The sequence below is a fragment of the Leucopleurus acutus genome (assembly GCF_964270905.1).
Source record: "Leucopleurus acutus genome assembly, chromosome: 7".
Classification (NCBI taxonomy): Eukaryota; Metazoa; Chordata; class Mammalia; order Artiodactyla; family Delphinidae; genus Leucopleurus; species Leucopleurus acutus.
Window position 1 is genome coordinate 8354884 of NC_139150.1, and position 20585 is coordinate 8375468.

The 20585-nt window shown below is 44.1% G+C and overlaps 1 protein-coding gene across 3 annotated transcripts in view; it reads right to left on the bottom strand.

Moving 5' to 3' along the window:
* Positions 1-20585, bottom strand: part of GARNL3 (GTPase activating Rap/RanGAP domain like 3) — a gene marked incomplete at both ends in the record, with an annotated part of 153893 nt that overhangs the window by 35361 nt on the left and 97947 nt on the right. For all 3 annotated transcript variants that reach the window (XM_082843295.1, XM_082843293.1, XM_082843294.1), the window contains 8 exons: positions 559-674; positions 1728-1834; positions 2859-2904; positions 4674-4782; positions 11752-11855; positions 12914-13012; positions 13689-13764; positions 19737-19763. In XM_082843295.1, the coding sequence (XP_082699421.1) occupies positions 559-674; positions 1728-1834; positions 2859-2904; positions 4674-4782; positions 11752-11855; positions 12914-13012; positions 13689-13764; positions 19737-19763 (684 nt within the window). The remainder of the gene's footprint in view (positions 1-558; positions 675-1727; positions 1835-2858; positions 2905-4673; positions 4783-11751; positions 11856-12913; positions 13013-13688; positions 13765-19736; positions 19764-20585) is intronic.

Sequence of the window (20585 nt, forward strand, 5' to 3'; positions counted from 1 at the left end):
GCATGGGTGCCCCTCGAGGCGCTGGGTTCCTCAGGGAGGTACTGGGTCCCATCAGTGTGGACACACCTTCAGCCTAGGAAGTATCTGGCACAAAGTGGATTTTCAGTGAATGTACATGCTTATTTCAGTGCCTGAATATGGGGCTCACCAGTAAATCTCCAGAAAACCTTATAGAGCCCCCAGCCTCTGCCCCAAATCCCCACTTTGCCTGTCTATCAGCTCCATGGCACGGGTAATGCCGAGCAGTACCCCCAAAGACAGATACCCCAAAAGTACTCTCAAATGCTCCAGGGACTGCTGACTGACACTCATGCCCTCAGCCTGCATCTGGACTTCCACAGGCCTTGGCTTTATGAAAATCACGCTCCTGTATATGGACATTCAACGTCCCTTCTTCCCGTGACAACCATAGAGAACATGAGCCTCTGGAGGCCACAGTCCAGTGTTGACAGCAGGATCAGGCGACTCTATGCTTTTCTAACCAGGACTCATCGCTAGGACTTGTGTTCTCAACTCAGACCCCGTGAGAAGGAAAGAACACCACGGACCCAGGGTTACCTTATGCAAATCTGGCATCAAATCCTGGTATAAAGATCGAATCAACATATCCAGAGTTCGTCGACGTTTCTGGGCGAACGTTGGGGTTTCCAGAGTGGCTTTTTCACCATTAATTACTAAAATAAGTCAAGTTATAAAGGGAGTTACAAATATTAACAGGCTATTGAAGAATGCCCTTCTCAAGGAAACTCCTCACAGTAAATGCCACCCACTTTCCTAATACTGGTATAACTCTTCTTTCATGGAAGAATGCTTAAAAACTCTATAATTTTCTCTGTACAAACCCATAGTCCATAGGTATGTCTCTCTTACCCTTCTTGTTGGATTACAAGCTTCCTGAGCAGAGGGTACATCTAATTACTTGAAGACCTAGCACACACCCAACGTGCCCTCATCCACAATTCCACCCACCCACCCACCCATCCATCCATCCATCCATCCATCTATCCCACTCACCCATCCATCCAACCATCCCACTCATCCATCCATCCACCAACCCACCCATCCACCCACTCATCCAACACATGGGCAAAAACACCAGGATGCCATTCAATGGGATTAAATATATATTTGCTGCATTTTGTTAGAAAAAATAACAATTGCCTAAGCAGAGTACTGGGATTCTTAGCTCAATGAAAGTTTCTTCTGGAAGAAAAAGCCGGTGGTTTAGTGGACAACAGACACTGAGAGTCAATAAAGTGGAAGAGCACAGAATAGAAAGTGTGCAGTACAGTTAGGAGCTTGAGGTCAAGATAGTTACAGGTTTGAATCCCAGCTATGCTGTTATCTGTGCATTTTTAAGCAAATTATTTAGATTCTTGGGGTCTCAATTTTCTAGCTTGTAAAATGGATATAACCATATTTCCTTATAGGGTTGTTGTAAGAATGTAAGTCACATAATACGTATAAAAGAACACAGAGCTAGGCATATCAAACTGAATAAATATTAGCTATTTGGTGGGTAGGATGGTAGGTATAGATGAGAACCCAGGAGAGACCTTTGCAACACTGTCAGAAAACTAAATACGCTTCTCGTGAAGAATTAACAGAACATGGAATGCAATCAATGCTTAAACAATGATGTCTTCTTTACAGCATCCTGGGAGAACTGGAAGAAATGTATTCTGATGTAGAACAAGTTGCAAAAACATTTCAAAATAGAAACTTACATTTCACTAGCAAAAAGTCCCTGAATTCCTGGTGGTCTGTAAACACTGGTGGGGAGGGCAAGGGTGGGCCAAAGAGTGGTACGCTTTCCTCTGAAAATATTTTCAGCCTGTGTAGAGAACATTGCAGAATTACTTGGTTTTTCTTCAAAGATCACCGATATTTGGATCTTAAATTTGTTCAGTTGCCTATGTGATTTGTTAGGAATGCTCCTTCCATAGGAGGAGGGCCTTCTCTGGGCTGCCAGAGCCTTGGCCACCATGCAGCAATCCTATGTGCTTTAGGGCAAAGACCAAGTCTTACTGGATCCTTCGTGGTCCAACCCACCAAGCCGCAGGCAAGATCAGGCAACCCAGGAACAATAGCAAAGACCACCACTGAGCACCCACTGCACACCAGGCAGCATACTTGGTATTTTAAGACATAGCATCAGCTAATTCTCACCAACCTGTCCAGGTAGAATCATTACCTTCACTCCACAGACGAGGCTTGAGGCTCCAAGAAGATAAACACCTTTTTTTTCAAAGCCTCAAAGTTAATAAGTGATAGAGCTGGGATTCTAACCCAGATCTATTTGGCTCAAAGTGCATGCTCTTTTCAGAACATCATGATCCTTTTAACAGATTAATTTTTGAGAACGGGATTGATTTTTGAGAAGGATAAACGGGCAAGAATGTAGCCTAGGAAGGAGGGTACTCTGGTCAAGATCAAATATATCACACTTGTGCCCTCTGTGGAGCACAGTAACATTCCTGACCCTGACCCCTGGGTCTACTGCATGCAGCAACATTATATGAAACAAGCTTTTCCTGAAGACACGGTGGCTTTCAAATCAATCAAAAAATATGGATATCAAGAGTCTTAGGACTTCCCCGGTGGCATAGTGGTTAAGACTCCGAGCTCCCGATGCAGGGGGCCTGGGTTCGATCCCTGATCAGGGAAGTAGATCTCACATGCATGCTGCAACTGAGAGTTCACATGCCATGACTAAGGAGCCGGCGAGCCACAACTAAGGAGCCCGCTTGCTGCAACTAAGACCCGGAGTGACCAAAAAAAAAGTCTTAAAATGAATGCCAAATTGACATGTAAACATGAGAATTAGAACAAGCAATCGAGATAAAGTTGTTACCAACCTGTAATTGTCCTTTTGCTGATCATACCTCACTAAGGCAAAAATATCTGTGGTGATGGTTAAGGAAATTAATCAACGACCCCAACTCACACAGTCAACGGCTTGTGCTTTGCAAACCCTGTGTGCAGAATCATCCTGGACCTGCACTCCTGGGGGCAGGGCTCCTGTCACCCATAGGCTGAGATGGAACCTTGACTTCTGTTAAAGACACAGCCCAGGAAGACACAGGTTCAACCTCTGCGTGCTCTTCCTTTTGGGAAAGGGCTACTTCTCCAAATCCTTCAGAAAAGCAATATAAATAACGCTATTAAGCAACTAAAACAAAGCAAAAAGATCAGTTCCCTTGCCTGAAAGTATAAACAAGGTCCCAAAATGAAATGAGTCATATATTTCATCTCACACATTTTGAAAAGAAAAGGAATTTAAATGTTTCCACTGTACACCTTCCTTCTCTCTCCTTCTGGCTTTGGTAGACAAAACAAACCAAAACAAACCAGTGTAGCTGGCGGCAGCCTCTCAGTAGAATCTGCTTTGCTTGTGTTGGGCGAGTTGAGTCTGAAATAGTACCACCTCCACCAGCTTTTCTTTCCTTCTTCCATTCCTCCTCCTCCCCCACCATCTCCCAGCCCCGGCTTTCCTTAGCTAGGGCTAAAAACCATCCTCAGTCCCTCAGTTTCCACTCCTAGACTTAGTGGAAAGAATTTGCATTAATTATCGGCTTGTCCCTTTCCAGAAACAAATATGCCAAGCCTCAAATCTAAAACTCATAACAAAAGGAAATTCTAAAAATAATGATGATCTCTCTGTCATTCTGATCACTTCCCTCCCCCTCCTGGAGAAGTTTTCTTTCTGTTCTACAAGAAGAACCGTTGCCGGAAGAGGGAAATATTAGTCCTACATCAGTGAACAGAGCAAGATATCACTTATTATTAATGTGTACGTGCATATCTGTTTTCTTCCCTGCCCTCATGGCAATTTTGTGAGGCTACAGTGAACAAGTCAAAGGAGGCAGAGCAATCCACTTGCAGATGCAATGAGTCACCATGGTTCTATCTCCCAACACTTTCACTGGAGTTTCCAAGGAACATGAACAACTAGACAGAATTTATTCTGAAAAATGCCTATTAGTTGCCTTTTACTTATTATGTACAACCTGTAGGCACTACCACTGGGTCTCACTGTCATGGCCAGCGGCCCAGGACAACGGGGCCAAGGCTGGGGATGTGTTGGGCTGACCGTGCTCATGTGCCAGGCCTGTGTGACTGAGCTGAGCTTGGACATTACTGAGAACTTCAGCAGGGCTTTGGCAGCAATATGACCTAAAGAGGGATGAGAGGAAGTAGAGGGAAAGCAAATAAAAATAGGATTAATTCTATCATATCTCAAATGTCAAGAGATGGTAATGTAGCAGCCATTCCTAGGGCTTAGAATCAACAAAGACACATTATTTTGGCTTTTTATCTTAACTTGCAAGTTTTTATACCTAAAGCAAATTTCTCAGAGGATTCACTAACTATAATTCTTCTAATTCCTTTATTATCAATGGGTGGTAGGAAGTTTCCCTCATTTCACAGACTACCTGAGGAAAGGGAAGATAGTTCCAAAGTCAAGAATTCTCTGAGAATGTGTCCATCCATTACTGCAATGGATGGAGAGAGAAGAGGGAAAAATACAACACAGTGGGTCTAAGAATCTAGCAACGCAAAACAACCACAACATGCCAGTCAACCGTAACATTTGGTTTGAGGGTCATTTTAAGTCCAGTGAGGCTGACCAGCAGCTTGCTAGTGGGAGGGTTCACACAGGCTCAGGATACGTGTAAAGTGGGAGCGGATCATGGAAGGCTTGAAGGCAGGAGAAGGCTCCTCCCCTTCCTGGAACACGATGGTGACGATGTCATTTCCAATGTGGCGCTTCCTTTCTACCTGGACGCAAACATACAACACGTCCCTTGAGAAGTTTGCTCACACACGGTACATTCACAGAGTTAAAGCACTAACTCGGCACGACAAACCCCAACGCTCACAGAGCCCGGAGCTTCAGTATCTTTGTCTCCTTGCCTCCCAAATTTCACCAGCCCATCTCCTGGCTTCCCTAGCCATCTCCTCCCCTCCTCTCCCAATTCAGGCCTGCATTTCCTCTTGACTACCCTCCCTCAGGAGCCTCCTTAACAGCCTCCTTGCCTCCGTTCTCTCCCACTTTACTGCTCTGACTGGGTTCACCTTCACTCCTGCCTCATCTCCTTAGTCTGACATTCAAGGCCCCCAGACCAGAGGCATTGCATCAGAATTCCCTAGGGACGGGGCTCAAACATGTATATTTAAAAATATAAATAAATGCCTTCGCTAGTTCTGAAGCATATACTTGGCGAGAACAATGGCCCTACCTAAGCTGACCCCAGCTGACCTTTCCAAAATGGCCTCCTAGACCTGTGGTCAGTGAAGCTTTCCTGTACAGGCCCAGACAGTAAATATTTTTGGGTTTGCAGATCGTACTGTCTCTTTACAACCATGTAGCTGTGCTGTCGTGACAGAAAAGCAACTATAGACAATACATAAATCAGCGGGCATGGCTGTGTTCCAGTAACACTTTATTTACAAGCAGTACGCTGCATCCGGCCCATGGGCCATAGTTTGCCAACCCCTGTCCAAGACCTTTGCCTAACCGGCCAAACAGAATGATTCACTGTACTCCATGGATCCCTTGTGTGTCCCCTATTCTATACAGTAAGCTCCCGAGAACAGGATCCCTATCTGATTCATATTAGATATTATTCTCATTTTGCAAATAAGGAAACTAAGGTTTAGAGATGTTCTAATAATTTCAATTCAATTCAGTTCAAAAAGATTTTTGGCAATTGTTTCTTGGATATGACACAACAAGCACAGCCAATGAAAGAAAAAAATATACAAATTCGACTACATCAAAATTTAAAACTTTTGTACACTAAAGGATGCTATCAACAAAGTGAAAAGGCAGCCCAAAGAATGGGAGAAATATTTGCAAATCATATATCCAATAACATATATAAAGAGCTCCTACAACTCAACAACAAAAATACAAATAATGTGATTTAAAAATAGGCACAGTACTTGAATACACAATTCTTTAAAGAAGATATACAGATGGATAATAAACATACAAAAAGATGCTCAATATATTAATTATTAGGGAAGTGCAAATCAAAAGCACAATTAGATACCACTTCACACCCATTAGGATAGCTATTTTAAAAAAAGAAAATAACAAGTGTTGTTACAAATGTGGAAAAATTAGAACTTATGCATTGCTGGTGGGAAAGTAAAATATAGCCACTGCTGTGGAAAATGTTATGGTAGTTTCTCAAAAAACTAAACATAGAATTACCATATGATCCAGCAATTCCACTTCTGGGTATATACTCCAAAAATTGAAAGCAGGGACTCAAATAAATATTTGTACACCAATGTTCTTAGTGGAAGTATTCATAATAGCCAAAAGGTGGAAATAACCCAAACATCCCCCAGTGGATGAATGGATAAAGAAAATGTGGTATAAACATACAATGGAATATTATTCAACCTTAAAAAGGAAGGAAATTCTGACACATGGAACAACATGGATGAGCCTTGAGGACACTGTGCTCAGTGAAATAAGCCAGACACAAAGGGAAATGTTGTTTGATTCCACTTATATGAGATTCCTAGAATGGTCAAATTCATAAAGACAGAGAGGAGGATGGTGGTTGCCAGGGGCTGGGGGAGGGAGAAATGTAGATTTATTGATTAATGGGTACAGAGTTTCAGTTTGGGAAGATGATAAAGTTCTGGAGATGGACGGTGGTGATGACTGCACAACACTGTACTTAATGTAATTAGTGCCACTGAAGTGTACACTTAAAAGTGGTTAAAATTGTAAATTTTATGTTAAAATAAAAATAAGTAATTTTTGATGTATCAACTGATGAGTGGATAAACAAAATGTGGTAGGTATCTAAAAAATGGGAAATTATTCAGCAATAAAAAGAGATGAGACACAGATACAGGCTACAGCACGGATGAAACTTGAAAACATGCTAAGTGCAAGAAGCTAGTTACAAAAGACCACATATTATGTGATTTCATTTATACGAAGTGTCCAGAATAAGCAAATCAAGAGAGAAAGCAGACGGGTAGTTACCAGAGACCGGGCAGTGGTGGAGTGAGGAGTGATGGCTAAGAGAGGGGTTTCTCTTTGGGGTAAGAAAATATTCTAGAATTGACCCTGGTGATAGTTGAATAACCTTGTGAACATACTGAAGTGGGCAAATTGTATGGTATATGAATACTATCTCAATAAAGCTTTTATATATATATATATATATTTTTAAGATTAATTAATTAATTTTTATACAGCAGGTTCTCATTAGTTATCTATTTTATACATATTAGTGTATATATGTCAATCCCAATCTCGCAATTCATCCCACCACCGCCCCCCCGCCTTCCCCACTTTCTCCCCATGGTGTCCGTACGTTTGTTTTCTGCATCTGTGTCTCTATTTCTGCCTTGCAAACTGGTTCATCTGTACCATTTTTCTAGATTCCACATATATGCATTAATATACAATATTTGTTTTTCTCTTTCTGACTTACTTCACTCTGTATGACAGTCTCTAGGTCCATCCACATCTCTACAAATGATCCAGTTTCATTCCTTTTTATGGCTGAGTAATATTCCATTGAATATATTCTTTATCCATTAGTCTGTCAATGGGCATTTAGGTTGCTTCCATGGCTTTTATGTATTTTTTAAAAGTAATAATTGAGGGCTTCCCTGGTGGCGCAGTGGTTGAGAGTCCGCCTGCCGATGCAGGGGACACGGGTTCGTGCCCCGGTCCGGGAAGATCCCACGTGCCGCGGAGCGGCTGGGCCCGTGAGCCATGGCCACTGAGCCTGCGCGTCTGGAGCCTGTGCTCCGCAACGGGAGGTGCCGCAGCAGTGAGAGGCCCGCGTACCGCAAAAAAAAAAAAAAAAAAAAAAAAAAAGTAATAATTGAGCTCCTAGTATGTGCCAGGAACAAAGCAGACAAGTCTCCCTGCCCTCATGGGGCGTACACTCTAGCAGGGGGCACAGAAATTACACAGTAAATATAACAAACAAGTGTACTAAATAATACACATAACGTTAGGCGGTGATACGTGCAATGGAGGAAAGAGAGCCACGCAGGGGCCTGGGGGCGCTGGGAGAGGGTGGGTTGCAGCTTTAAATTCAGCCAGGGGTTCAGTTTAACAGCTGACGTTTGGGTAGATCTGAGGGCAGTGAGTGAGTCAGCCAGAGTATACCTGGTAGGAGAGAGTTCTAGGCAGAAAGAAGGGCAACGCCAAGACCATGACATGGGACAGTATCTGGGGACTCTGGGGAACAGGAAAGGAAGCCAATATGACTGGGAGGGAGGAAATAAGAAGAGTAGTGGGCGATGGGACCAGAGAAGGAACAGAGGTCACGCAGAGCCTTGCAGGCCACTCTAAGGATATGGCTTTGACTCTGAGTGAAGCAGGAGCCACTGTTTAGGAAGAGACTGACGTGCATTTTAAAGGATCACTCTGGCTGGAGGACTGAGAAACAGTCTATCGGGCACCAGGGTAAAAGCAGGGAGGCCAGAGAGGAAGCTACTGCAATAATCCAACAAGAGGTGATGGGGCTCAGAGCTGTGTGGTAACAGAACTGCGAGGAGAGGTTAGGTGTCATCTGAAGGTCGAGCCAACAGGATTTCCTGACAAATTGAAAATGGAATGAGACAGAGAGGGGTCAAGAATGACTCAGAGTCATTTTGCCCCAGAAACTGGAAGAACAGAATAGCCATCAACAGAGATAAGAAAGACTGCAGGAGGAACAGGTCTGGAGGAGAGTTGGAGTTCAGCTTTGGAAAGACTAGGTCTGAGATGTTGAGCCCAGGGGAGGTGTCGAGAACGCTGCATATCTGGTCTGGAGTTCCCGCGAGGGCTGGCTGGAGCTGTAAGTTTGAGTGTCAGCAGCATATAAAAGCTATTTAGAACCATAAGACTGGATGAGATCATAAAGGGACGAATGAGTGTAGAAAGAGAAGGGAGCCGAGAACCGAGCCCTGGGGCTGGCGGCACACACGGGGTGTCCAAGATCACAGAGCTAGCTCGTGGCGGAGCTAGGGCTTGGCCCAGATCCGGCTGGTCACAGAGCCTGTGCTTTCATCTGGTCCTAGGTGCTGCTGTCAGGGTCTGGAATGCTGGGAGACTGGATGTTAGGGGTGCAGACATCACGGGACGTTAGGGAGAAGATGAGTCTCAGAGAGCCAAATAACTACACCCCCTCCCCTGCCTGCATTGTGGTTTGGTCTGGTGATGGAGGAGAGAGATGAAGGAGTTAATTGTAATACCAGAACCTACAAAATCTTTGTGAAAGCTTGTTTCTTTACATCAGATTTGGGAATGTGGCTTGGACTGTTCCACTTGCATTCTAGATGCTAGGAGGTCAAAAAGCCACCAAGATTTTATGAGCCACACTGGCCTCTGACTTTTTTTTTTTTTTTTGCAGTACACGGGCCTCTCACTGTTGTGGCCTCTCCCATTGCGGAGCACAGGCTCCGGACGCACAGGCTCAGCAGCCATGGCTCACGGGCCCAGCCACTCCGCGGCATGTGGGATCTTCCCGGACTGGGGCACAAACCCGTGTCCCCTGCATCGGCAGGCGGACTCTCAACCACTGCGCCACCAGGGAAGCCCTGGCCTCTGACTTTTGACCATTACCCTAGGCCCCCAAGAAACCATGACAGCTTCAGAAGGAGGCTTGCAATTAGTGGTCCTTCTCTGCTCTCCCACAATCAGGCACCAATAAGGTTCACTGTCACTGTGCATTTCTTTGACTCTTCCCACCTGCTTTATCTTCCTGGTAATAGAGACAAGTTTTCTACTTGTGATTTTCTTCATATCTACTGATGCTGGGCAAGTGGAGGACACTAGCACTACCCATGGAACTGGCCAGGATGTTGAGCACACCAGAGTCCATCTGGGAATATTTCAGTTCTCCTGGTAAATGCGTTACATCTTAATATGCTAACAGCCCCCTCAAAAAGATAAGATTAACGACTTAGGACTTCCCTGGTGGTACAATGCTTAAGAATCTGCCTGCCAGTGCAGGGGACACGGGTTTGAGCCCTGGCCTGGGAAGATCCCACATGCAGCGGAGCAACAAAGCCCATGCGCCACAACTACTGAGCCTGCGCTCTAGAGCCTGTGAGCCACAACTACTGAGCCAGCGTGCCACAACTACTGAAGCCCGTGTGCCTAGAGCCTGTACTCCGCAACAAAAGAAGCCACGGCAACAAGAAGCCCATACGCCACAACGAAAAGTAGGCCCAGCTCGCCGCAACTAGAGAAAGCCCGTGCACAGCAACGAGGACCCAACACAGCCAAAAACAAATTAAATTAAAAGAAAAAAGATTAAAGACTTGGGTTGGGTGAAGGTTGAACTGTCACATTGCTTCCTCCTGTCTCTGGCTAATGCCCTTATCTGTCACAGGACATGGGCAATGCTGGTGAATGTACAGGGCTGAAAATGTCGGACAGAGTTGGGGGAGGAGGATTGTAAAATACTTCAGTGGAAGTTTTTCACTATTATTGTTGAGATGTAAGAGGTCAACACAATTCATGACGATTGGGAAGGCCAGCTTGGTTTCTCTTCTCCACGTGATCCCAAGATCCTAAGAGCTTCAGCTCCTAAGAGGTAGAGACAGCCTGGTAGCACTAACATATGTCACCTCAACCACACGAGGGAAGACGCCTTGCAGAAAGTAACTCTTAGCCACTTACGCAGGTTTCCTGGGCTGAGGCACTTCCTGCTTCCGCCTGTCCTTTACAAGTTAGCCTTCTAAAATCAGAACAAGCTTAAAACCTCCAATGGGTCTCCACTGCCTATAAGACAATTCACCAGCTCCTTCTTCCAGGCCCCAAACCACCAGACAGAACGAGCTCTTCCTGACCTCCCCTCACCCCCCACTATGTCCCCAAAGCACCGCTATGTTTCAAGACAACACCACCATGTTTTAGCCCAATGATCTGCATTGTGTCTTTCCCCCTCACTGAAGTCTTACTGAAATATGGATTATAAGTGTTCAGAAAAAAGCCCTTTTAGCCCATCACATACCCTCTCTAGGTTCGTATTTTTCACAAATCTTTGCTGAATAACTGTCCATTCATGTTTGTGATATTTACTTATACGGATGCCTTCAGTGTGTAAAAAAAGGGACAAGAATCTAATAAAAAGGTAAATGGAACCCCCCAAATCCTTCAAAAACCAACAGCATGTATCATTGTTATATCTAGATTTCCTCAAACTGGCAAGTTTTCTCCTGGAAATGGCTAATCTCTCGGGTGGGTGAGGAGTGTTCTCAGGTGGTTTTTTCCCCGACAGGGCACAGGCCATGTAGATGCTCAGTGTTAACCTCCTGCACTAACCTGAAAAAACACTTGCAACCATTCCTCAGGAAACATAGTGTTACATCTTGGAAAAATCTCATTCTGACAAGACACAAGGCACATGGACAGAAGTCACAGAGAAAAGGCCACGTATATGCAAGATAGTCCCTCAGGAGTGTAGAAAACCACACTCACACAAAGGCGCGCGCACACACACACACACACACACACACACACACACACATCCACACAGACGTGTACACGCACCACTGCCTCTGATCCTTTATTTCCTGATCAGTGAGGGTAGTTCTTCCTATGGCTTGTTGAAAGTTCAAATAAACAGACTGTAACAACATCCCCAAAATTGGTGCCTGAAGTTCAACTCATGTATTAACATCCGTAGTCGCTAATTCTATGAAGTCATAGCTATGCTTTCTCCACACTGAGGTCACTGACTGTTGAATGGTTTGCGTGTTCACACGTACCTGCTGTTTGTTCTCTTTGGAATATGGCAACATGGTGGAAACATGAAACATGATCTCATGCCCTTGGTAGATGGTATAAACAGAATGCATCCCTGTGGTGTCATCTGTAAAATACAATATACATTTAGTGAGCACAGAGAATTCTGAGGCCATAAGGAAATAGTCTTTACTTGCAGACTAGAGGAATACAGCACAGTTAGTACATCCCAAAGACCCTATGATTATCCACCTGAGTGGAAGCAACAGTATGGAACCCCCTCCAACTGATGCAAGGCTCCTGCCCACACGGGGGGGACCTCTTCACCCCCGTCTAAGCTCACTTGCTGTCTGATTCATGCCTTGCCTTGGAGCAGAGGAGATCATGAGAAGTCTGGGCTCAAAAGGAGAGTATGTTATAATTCCTTGCCTTCTAGTACTGCTGGTGTTCAGGACAAAATGAACACAAGATGACATACACACAGCTATCATGTCCATAAAACAAAAGGAACTATATTCCTGGCAGCATTGTATAGTGATTCAAAGCATGTGCTTTGGAGTTAGACTTGGGTTCGAGTTCTCATTAGCTATGTTCCTTTTGACACATTACCTTGCCTTCTCTGAGCCTCAGTTTCTTAATTTGAAAATGGGGATGAAAACAGTGTCTAACTGCTAGGGATGTCTATCAGATCACACTGGGAAAGGGCAGTGAGGATGATGGACTTGCAGGTACTCCAGGAGTCACCACAGGCACACAGAGCTCGTCAGGGGGGCAGGAGCAGGGGGGAGCTGAGGCCTGACAACTGGGACCGAATACTTCATCCCTGCATCTGCCAGTTAAGTTACTCACAGGGCAGCTCTCACAAATTGCCTAACCTTTCTGTATTCAGAATCTGTGACACGACTCCAACGTGGGCGAGATGGGGCCCCCAGAGGGTCAGGGTACCTGATTTGAAGCCTATCAAATTTAGGCTAAATGAGCCTCATGTCACCTGCCTGGCTTACATCAAGGACTGGCCGTGAAGAGCAAATAAAATGACAGGAGTAAAAGTACAGGAAAAAAACTAGAAATGCTGTACAGTTATGAGATAGCGTACCCCACCTTGGGTATAAATTCAAATTCAGATGAGGCTGACTAACAAAAGTTATACAAGTCACAGCAGAATGGATCAGGAGGCAACCTTACTTTTGGTGTCCAGACCTCCACGGTAGCCTGTCCAGCCCTTGAGAGTGATTGTGTCACCCAGGAGATTTAAAAATTTTTGAAAAGCGTCACTTCCAATTTCTGTAAGAAGAGGTCAAATGTGAAGAAAGTACAGTGTCCACAAGTCCCCGTTTTCTAACTATGCAGTGAAATCACTTGAAAATTAACTAGGCTCCGCCGACATGTGCAGCAGGCAAACAGAATGAGAAATCGTGCTTCCCTCTTCTCGGAGACTGTACAGGAGGGTCACAGTTCCCAGAATCCGAGGAAAGGAAAACTACAGAATTAGACTAACCAAGTTGAGCGCTGCCAGACTGGGGTCACAAGGGTCTAGTGTTGCAAAATGAAAACATCATTACTGCTCCCATTGATAAGAAACAGGTCCTTAATATGAAAAGTGTGAAATAACAGGAAATAGGACCATTTTGTAATTCTCTCAAGCATAAAAATCCCAGAGAAAAGTCATCTCTTTGCTCCTGAGATTATGTAGAATGAAATTCTTCAAATCCCCATGTAATTTTCTAGTTAGACTGTATCCTTGCTGCCAGTAATTTGGTGACCAATAAATATTTGCCAGATGAAGGAAACTGGGCAACTTCTTTCCTATAAAATTTACCCTGAAAATTTACCCTTCAACTTCATAAAACTACTGGCTGTTTCTCTGCATTAAAAACTCCAACGCAACAGGCAAGTTCAGCTGGGATCATCTAAATTGCAATGAGGCGGGGCCGGGTGTCAGAAGAAAGGAGACACTCACCATTGCTGAACATGTCATCATCTGTGAGCTGCCCATCTTTGGCAAAAAGAACCCCAAACTTGAAATTCACAGAGCCCTTACAATGAGACAACAAAAGGTGCTGAATTTAGTTTTCTCATCAAAGCATACACAGCTAAGAGATGTGCTAGTCGTTATTCAGGAATACTACAGTGACCTGAATGACTACTTGGTGGATTACTTCCTCCCCTCCATCTCAATTTTGACCAATATTAACAACAATCATTCCTTGATTTTTATAGCTTACAGAGGAAACTGTGCTTTTCTGTGAGTTCATTTGAAATGTCACTACTAATAGCGTCTGCAGGATGCCAGGTCCATTCTGCAGCAAAACAGTGCTCAAAATAAATAGCCCACAGGAACTCACAGGACTGGCACCATCCTCTGATCAGCCCCGCAGCAGCAGTCTGGAACCTGGAGAGCTCAGTGTAATTCAAAATTTAACACAACAATCTGAGGCTGATATCTCGAGGACTCCTTTAGAAATAGAAATGGAAACTGTAGGCAACGTATTCTAAAAGCTCAGTTGCCCCAATTCCTAAAGCTATTTAATCTCAAGAAGTCATAAAACAGATGTGGGGAGAAAAAGGCAATCAAGAAGTAGTTAGTACAAATGTTCAGTCTACTATCCTCAACTTTAAATGCTGGGTTAAAATCAGACTCTGTGGGAATGATAAATACCAAATGCAAGATAACAGCTTCCACAGGGAAGAGAGAGGAATGGGATCAGGGAGCTCAACTGTATTTTTAATATATATATTTTTTCTTAAATTGGGTAATAGGGTTATAGGTCTTCATTATATTGTTGTCTATACATTTTTGTGTGCCTGAAGTATTTCATAATTTTAAAAAATCTGAGGTTGGAAAAGAATCAACCCTTGCAAGGCTGTTTGATGGGGGAATTCTCAGGGGTCAGTTAAGGGGCAAAGAACAAAGGTGATTAAAACATTGCCAGTGGGTCAGAGTGGGGAATCAAGGCAGAATGCCTGAATTCAGGACAGCTGGATCTGTGAGAATTAAGACTGAAAATCCAAAGGTCTACGGCTGTACTTCTAAACATTCTTCTGCCCCCGATACACCTGAGGGACAGATGCATACCCATCAGTAGTAGTAATTTTCTATCTGGTGGTTTCCTCTACGGAGTGAGGAAGAGGGAGGCGGCTCCCAGGCTGTTCCCTCCACCCGGGGCTCCTCCACAGCTCCTTCTACAGAAGCTCTTGCCCACCATGCAGGTCTCAACTCAAACATCAATTTCCAGAGAGGCCTTCCCTGATCTCCCAACACACTCCCGCATTGTTATTCTCCGTCCCGGCAGCTTATTTGTTTTCTTAATATTCTCCGTCCCGGCAGCTTATTTGTTTTCTTAATTTGTTTTCTTAATTAAAAATTTGTTTCTTAATTTCTTAATGGCACACTCTGTAATTCTTAATAGCACACTCCGTAATTCTTTTTATTGAGCTTGCATATTTGTCCGTTTCTCCCACTAGAACTTAAGTCCTGTGAAGGAGGGAAGGTACACATCGTACTTTCCGTGGAATCTCCAGGACCCGCCACTGTGCTGGGTATATTGGAGAGGGTTAATAAATATTCGTGGCATAATTGTATGCGTAATAAATGAGAAAAGAAACACAAGTGGTCAGATACAACTTATTTTTCACAAGCTGCTTCCAAATGATCACCTCTTCATCACAAACACGTTTTTGGTAAATTTCTTGGGATTTTGTCAAGGATTTCTGTCCACTTCAGGGTCCTATGATTTTTGTAGCTCTTCTTTCTCTCCCTTGGGAATGTGACAGCAATCACATGTCTCTGAGACTCTGGCGCCGCTTCCACTCTCAGTGGTCCCTTAACAAGCACCTACAGTAGTCTGGGGTCTGACAGATGACCCTCTTAGAATAACAGTGCAGAGACTAAAGCAGTGGTTCTCAAACTTGACCAGGCATCAGTATCACCTGGAAGGCTTGTTAAACTAAAGATTGCTGGCCCCATTCCCAGGGTCTCCAATTCCACAGATCTCGGATAGGGTCCAAGAATTTGTATTTCTGATAAGTCCACAGGTGACATTTATGCTGCTGGCCCAGGGACCCCACTTTGAGAACCACAGGACTAGAGGAACCAACCAGCAGACGGTCAGGAGGCCCAGGATCAGGTCCAGCTGAGCTGACAGCTAGCAAGCCAAGGGCAGAAAGACTGGGTCAGTGACTGGAGCGATGAGCCATGAGCCATGAACTAACAGCCTGTTCGAACCAGAAGGGACCCTCTGGTCCACTGAATCCATAGCTTTCATTTTACAGAAAGGACAACTGAAGCCCAGGGAAGACGAGACTTGCTCAAGGCTGGTACTAAGTGGATGGCAGGACTGGGGCTGGAAGTCGGGTCTCCTGACTTTCAATCCAGTGCTCTTTCCAACGCAGTGGCAGAGTCTTCTCAGGATGGTTTTGAGTTGAGCGAAGCTAAGAGTTACAAGCAGAAATGGGACCCACTGCTGCCTGATCACTGGCTGAAGCTTTAAAAAGCTTTGTTGGGGCAGCTCTGTGACTGGCATCAGTACCCTTGCTGAGGGTACTCACCCACTTCAGGGGGAGGCTCCAGAAAGACCGGTGTGGCAAGGCCTTGATAAGTACTTGAAATTCCTTACAGGGTCTCATTTTGGTAATTTTGTTTCCCAGGCTTCCCAAATGATGTCAATGAATAACAGAGTTTTCTCCTATCTCCAGAAATCAGGGCATCGCTGAACAGATGCATTATATTTTTTGAGGAGATAGTTTTTAGGAGGGGCTGTTTGAGGAGGGCATCATTTGATTTGGGGCTACCTGACCACCACGGGTCATATTTTAACGAAGTGTTGAGCCTAACGTCACCAGTGCTTCATGAGGCTGGCTGCCACTTGGGGGATGGGAGGGAGTGCTCAAAGTCCCAAGACCACACCTGGGCCCCTGGAGGGAGGTGACTGGTGGAGGGAATCTGTGGGAACTGGTTTTCTTGGAACTTCAGTCCTGCTCAGACACTCACCATAGAGATGAGGTCATATTTGTAATGCCTACTTGTATGGGACTTAAAATTTTTAAGTTCTAAATTTCCTGAGACAAAACTCAACATGATTATAACCAACGTATAGTCACATTCTTGGGAATTAATAGTATGCGAGGAATTATATTTCTTCTGAAGAAAGTGAAGTAATACGGGGGAGACTAACGTCCCATTGATTCCAGAAGACTCTTTTGGAATCAAGAAATGATGTCCTGATTCAAAACTGGACGCCCCCGGTTCCTTGTTACTCTTATTTAGGCAATGTCTCCATATTTCTGTGATTCACATGTTCCTACACATCTGTCACCCTCTCCACGTGTGTTTACTTGGGATGCCATGTTCTCTCCTGGCAGGGGCAGGGGGCGCTCTCTACACAGTGGACAAATAAAACTTGGGTTTCAGGACACCAAACAACACTTTACCAAATAGCTAACCTTTCAGAAACATCACTAGTATTGTTTACTAATTTTTTCCCTGCCCATCTTTGCAGCTGATTATCACTATAATTGGGTGGAACTGAGATAAATTCAAGAAGCTGGCAGGATTAGAGAAGAGTGCATTGGCCACACAGCTCTCAGAGAAGCTCTGAAGGATGCTGGCCACTGCTCACACCTCTTCAGGTACATTGTCATGAGTGCTCTTGTTGCTTCTAGCAAATATCCCCTTAGTAAGGAAATAAAATTGAGAAATAAAGAGATCAGCTACTCCTTTTTCAAAATTTGGGAGATCCAAAGAAAAGTGTGAGAGGATATACACCAAACAGCAAACAGTGGTTCTTCAAGGGAGGGTGGAAGTGGCGAAGTGGGGGAGCTTTCATATTTTCCATTGATAAATTTCTGTACTGTTTGTCACAACGGGCAGGTGCATGCACTCTTGGACGCTCAATAAATATTTGTGAATTAGCGAGTACAGTCATTTTGAGACATAAAAACTATATATAGTATAATCCTAATTTTATATAAAATATAACAAACATATATCAAAATGTGATACTATACCAACATTAGTTTCCTCTGTGATTGTAGGTGATATTTTCTTTATGCCTTTCGTGCCTTTCTGTATTCTTCAAATGTTTGTCAGAAATGTGTATGACTTTTATTTTTTGCCTTTTACAAACTACACGTGGAGTTCATGGATTCTTTAGCAAAAAGCATGATTCATACATGGTGAATATGTAGATTAAAATGTAGATGTCTCCTTCTGCCCGCTCTCTGCCTCATCCCACCTTACACTTCCATGAACCTGCCCAAAGCAACTCCTGCCAACAGTCGGCGGTGAAACCTCTCAGCCTCCTTCCTTGCATTTACATCACCATGTTCAGGAATCCGCTGAGATGCCGTTACCTCAGAGAAACCCTCCCTGTTTGGTTAATGTATAAAACCTACCCCTGACCCCACATCACCTACCTTGTTTACTTTCCCCACAGCTATTGGGGCTGTCAACAGTACCGTGTTTATGTTTGCTTATTTACTTGCTTAGTTGGTCTTAGCCCACCAGATTGTAAACTCCATGAAGAAGGGACCTTGTCTTGTTCAGCAATCCCCAATGCCTCAAGTAGTACACGGTTCACCCACAGTCAGAGTTCAGTAAACATTTGTTGAATCAATGAATGAAGAAGAGGAGTGAATGAATGAATACACATAGAAATCTGTGTTTATAAAAACAACTGGGATTATCCTGTAAGTATTGCCCTGTGAATTACTTTTTTCTCAGTAAATACTATGTCGTGGAAATGTTTCCATGCCAGTAATGAGGTCTACCTCATTCTTTTTAATGGCATCATAGTATTTCATAATTCATTCAATCAATACATAATTCACTTATTCAACCAACAAATATTTACTTTGTGTCCTCTATCTGCACAGTTCTAGGCTCTGAAGATACAGCAGTGAACAAAATTGAATAAGTCCCTGCTCTCATGGTGCTTACATTCTAATGGGGGCAACAGATAAAAACTGAATAAATGAAATCCATGTGTTAAGAAGATAAGCAAAGCAGTAAGAAGGGCAGTGGGTGAGAGGCAGGGTGTGCTATCTTAAACAGGTGACCAGGGAAGGCCTTGCTGAGCAGAGATACTAATCAGGTGAGGGTGTGACCCATGAGACACCTGGGAGGAGCATCCCTGCGGTGGGAAGAGCAGGCTTCCTGAGGAGGTGGAAGAAGAAGGAAGTCAGTGTGGTTAGTGCAGAGCAGAGGATGGAGAGGTGGCACCAGCCATATCACGCAGGCCCTCGTAGGGAGGACCTGGCCTGGCATGTTTGGATACTCTGTGAAAACTAGAAGAGAGGGCAAGAGAGGAAGCAGGGAAAAGAGCTGGAGAGCTGCAGAGTCCAGGCAGGACACGGTGGGGCTGGTGTCGAGGGGTTCGAGCGGTGGTGGTGGAGGCATTGAGACGTGTCCATGGAATGTGCTGATGGATTAGATGGGGTGTGTGACAGAAGGAGAGGTGTCAAGGATGTTCCCAAGTTTGGCCTGAGCACCTGGACGAATGATACTGCCATTTACCGAGAGGCACAGTGTACACACACTCCACTGATTTACTCAGCTGTCTATAGATAATATTTCGGATATTTCTCTATGTTAGTTATGGACTTGGAAAACCCAGCATATTTTTTTTTAAAGTGGGACAACAGGAAATGGAAACATGCAAATAATATGGCATTCTGTAAGTCGAGTGTGCTAATAAAGTACACTAGCTTTAACTGAATGAAAACAAAAACCTAATTCCTTACCCTGATCATGAGGTTAACATTCGAATATTTCCAAGCAGATTTAAGCAACTTGATTGTTTTTCTATCTTTATGGCTAGCTGCATAGAAAATTCTGAAATACACCCGAGAAAACATGTCAGTGGAGTCTTTCAGTGATAAGAGATTCTCGCTGTGCAAATCCACAGAGAGGTGTGCCTGGGATAAAGGGCTGTGTTCCTGGTGAAGGGGAAGCTCATTTACAAATACGGAGGCGGAGCGGCACAACCAGGCATCTCGCGAGACTACTTACCTCTTGTTCTTCAAGAACCAGCAAGTCCTGTCAAATGAAGTTCGAAAAGTTATGTCCATGCTGAATGGTGGTCATTTTATGTTGACTTTCTGTGAAAGCCAAGCTTCAGTCTACTGACATTGACACCACTTTTCTCCCCTTCGAAGTGCTTAAAATATTCAAATTTAGCTCTACAGATTTTTATACAATACCTGGTCATTTAGGAAAGGCATATTATACCACAACTATCGGGAAACAAAGATGATGCATAGCAGTGGGAAGAAACACACAGATACCTAGGTTTCTCTAACCACTTAAAGCTAGCTTATCATATGCCGCTTCTGGGAAGATTTCGCCTGAGAAAAATGTTACACAGAAGGGCAGCAGAAACAGACAAATAATATTTTAAAACAGCATCAGCCACCTTCCCACTTTTGGTGGAAAGATGCCTTCTTTAGAGTGCAGGTGGTTTATTTTCTGTTTACCTTTTGGATCCAGTGTTTTGTAAGAACTCTCTTCCCTACACCGGAAGCCTGTTGCTCAAGCCTTCCTAAGGGAGATCTACAGACACCTGATGACAGCAGGGGAACTCCTGCTGGTAAGTTGCACACACACACACAGACACAGACACACACAGACACACACACACACACACACAGATGCTCACACCCACAGAGGATGGAGGGAAAGCTCATGAATGGAAGGGAGAGTGTGAAAGTGTCTTTTGTTTGGTGAAAAACAGGCATAGAGTTATGATATAAATAGGCAGAAGGTTGCTGTATCTTGTTTTCTTGTTCTGTCTCATTTTGTGGGAGAGAGAAAGCAGATAAGGATGGCCAGGCAGGGGTGACCTCTCTGGGCAGAGGGATC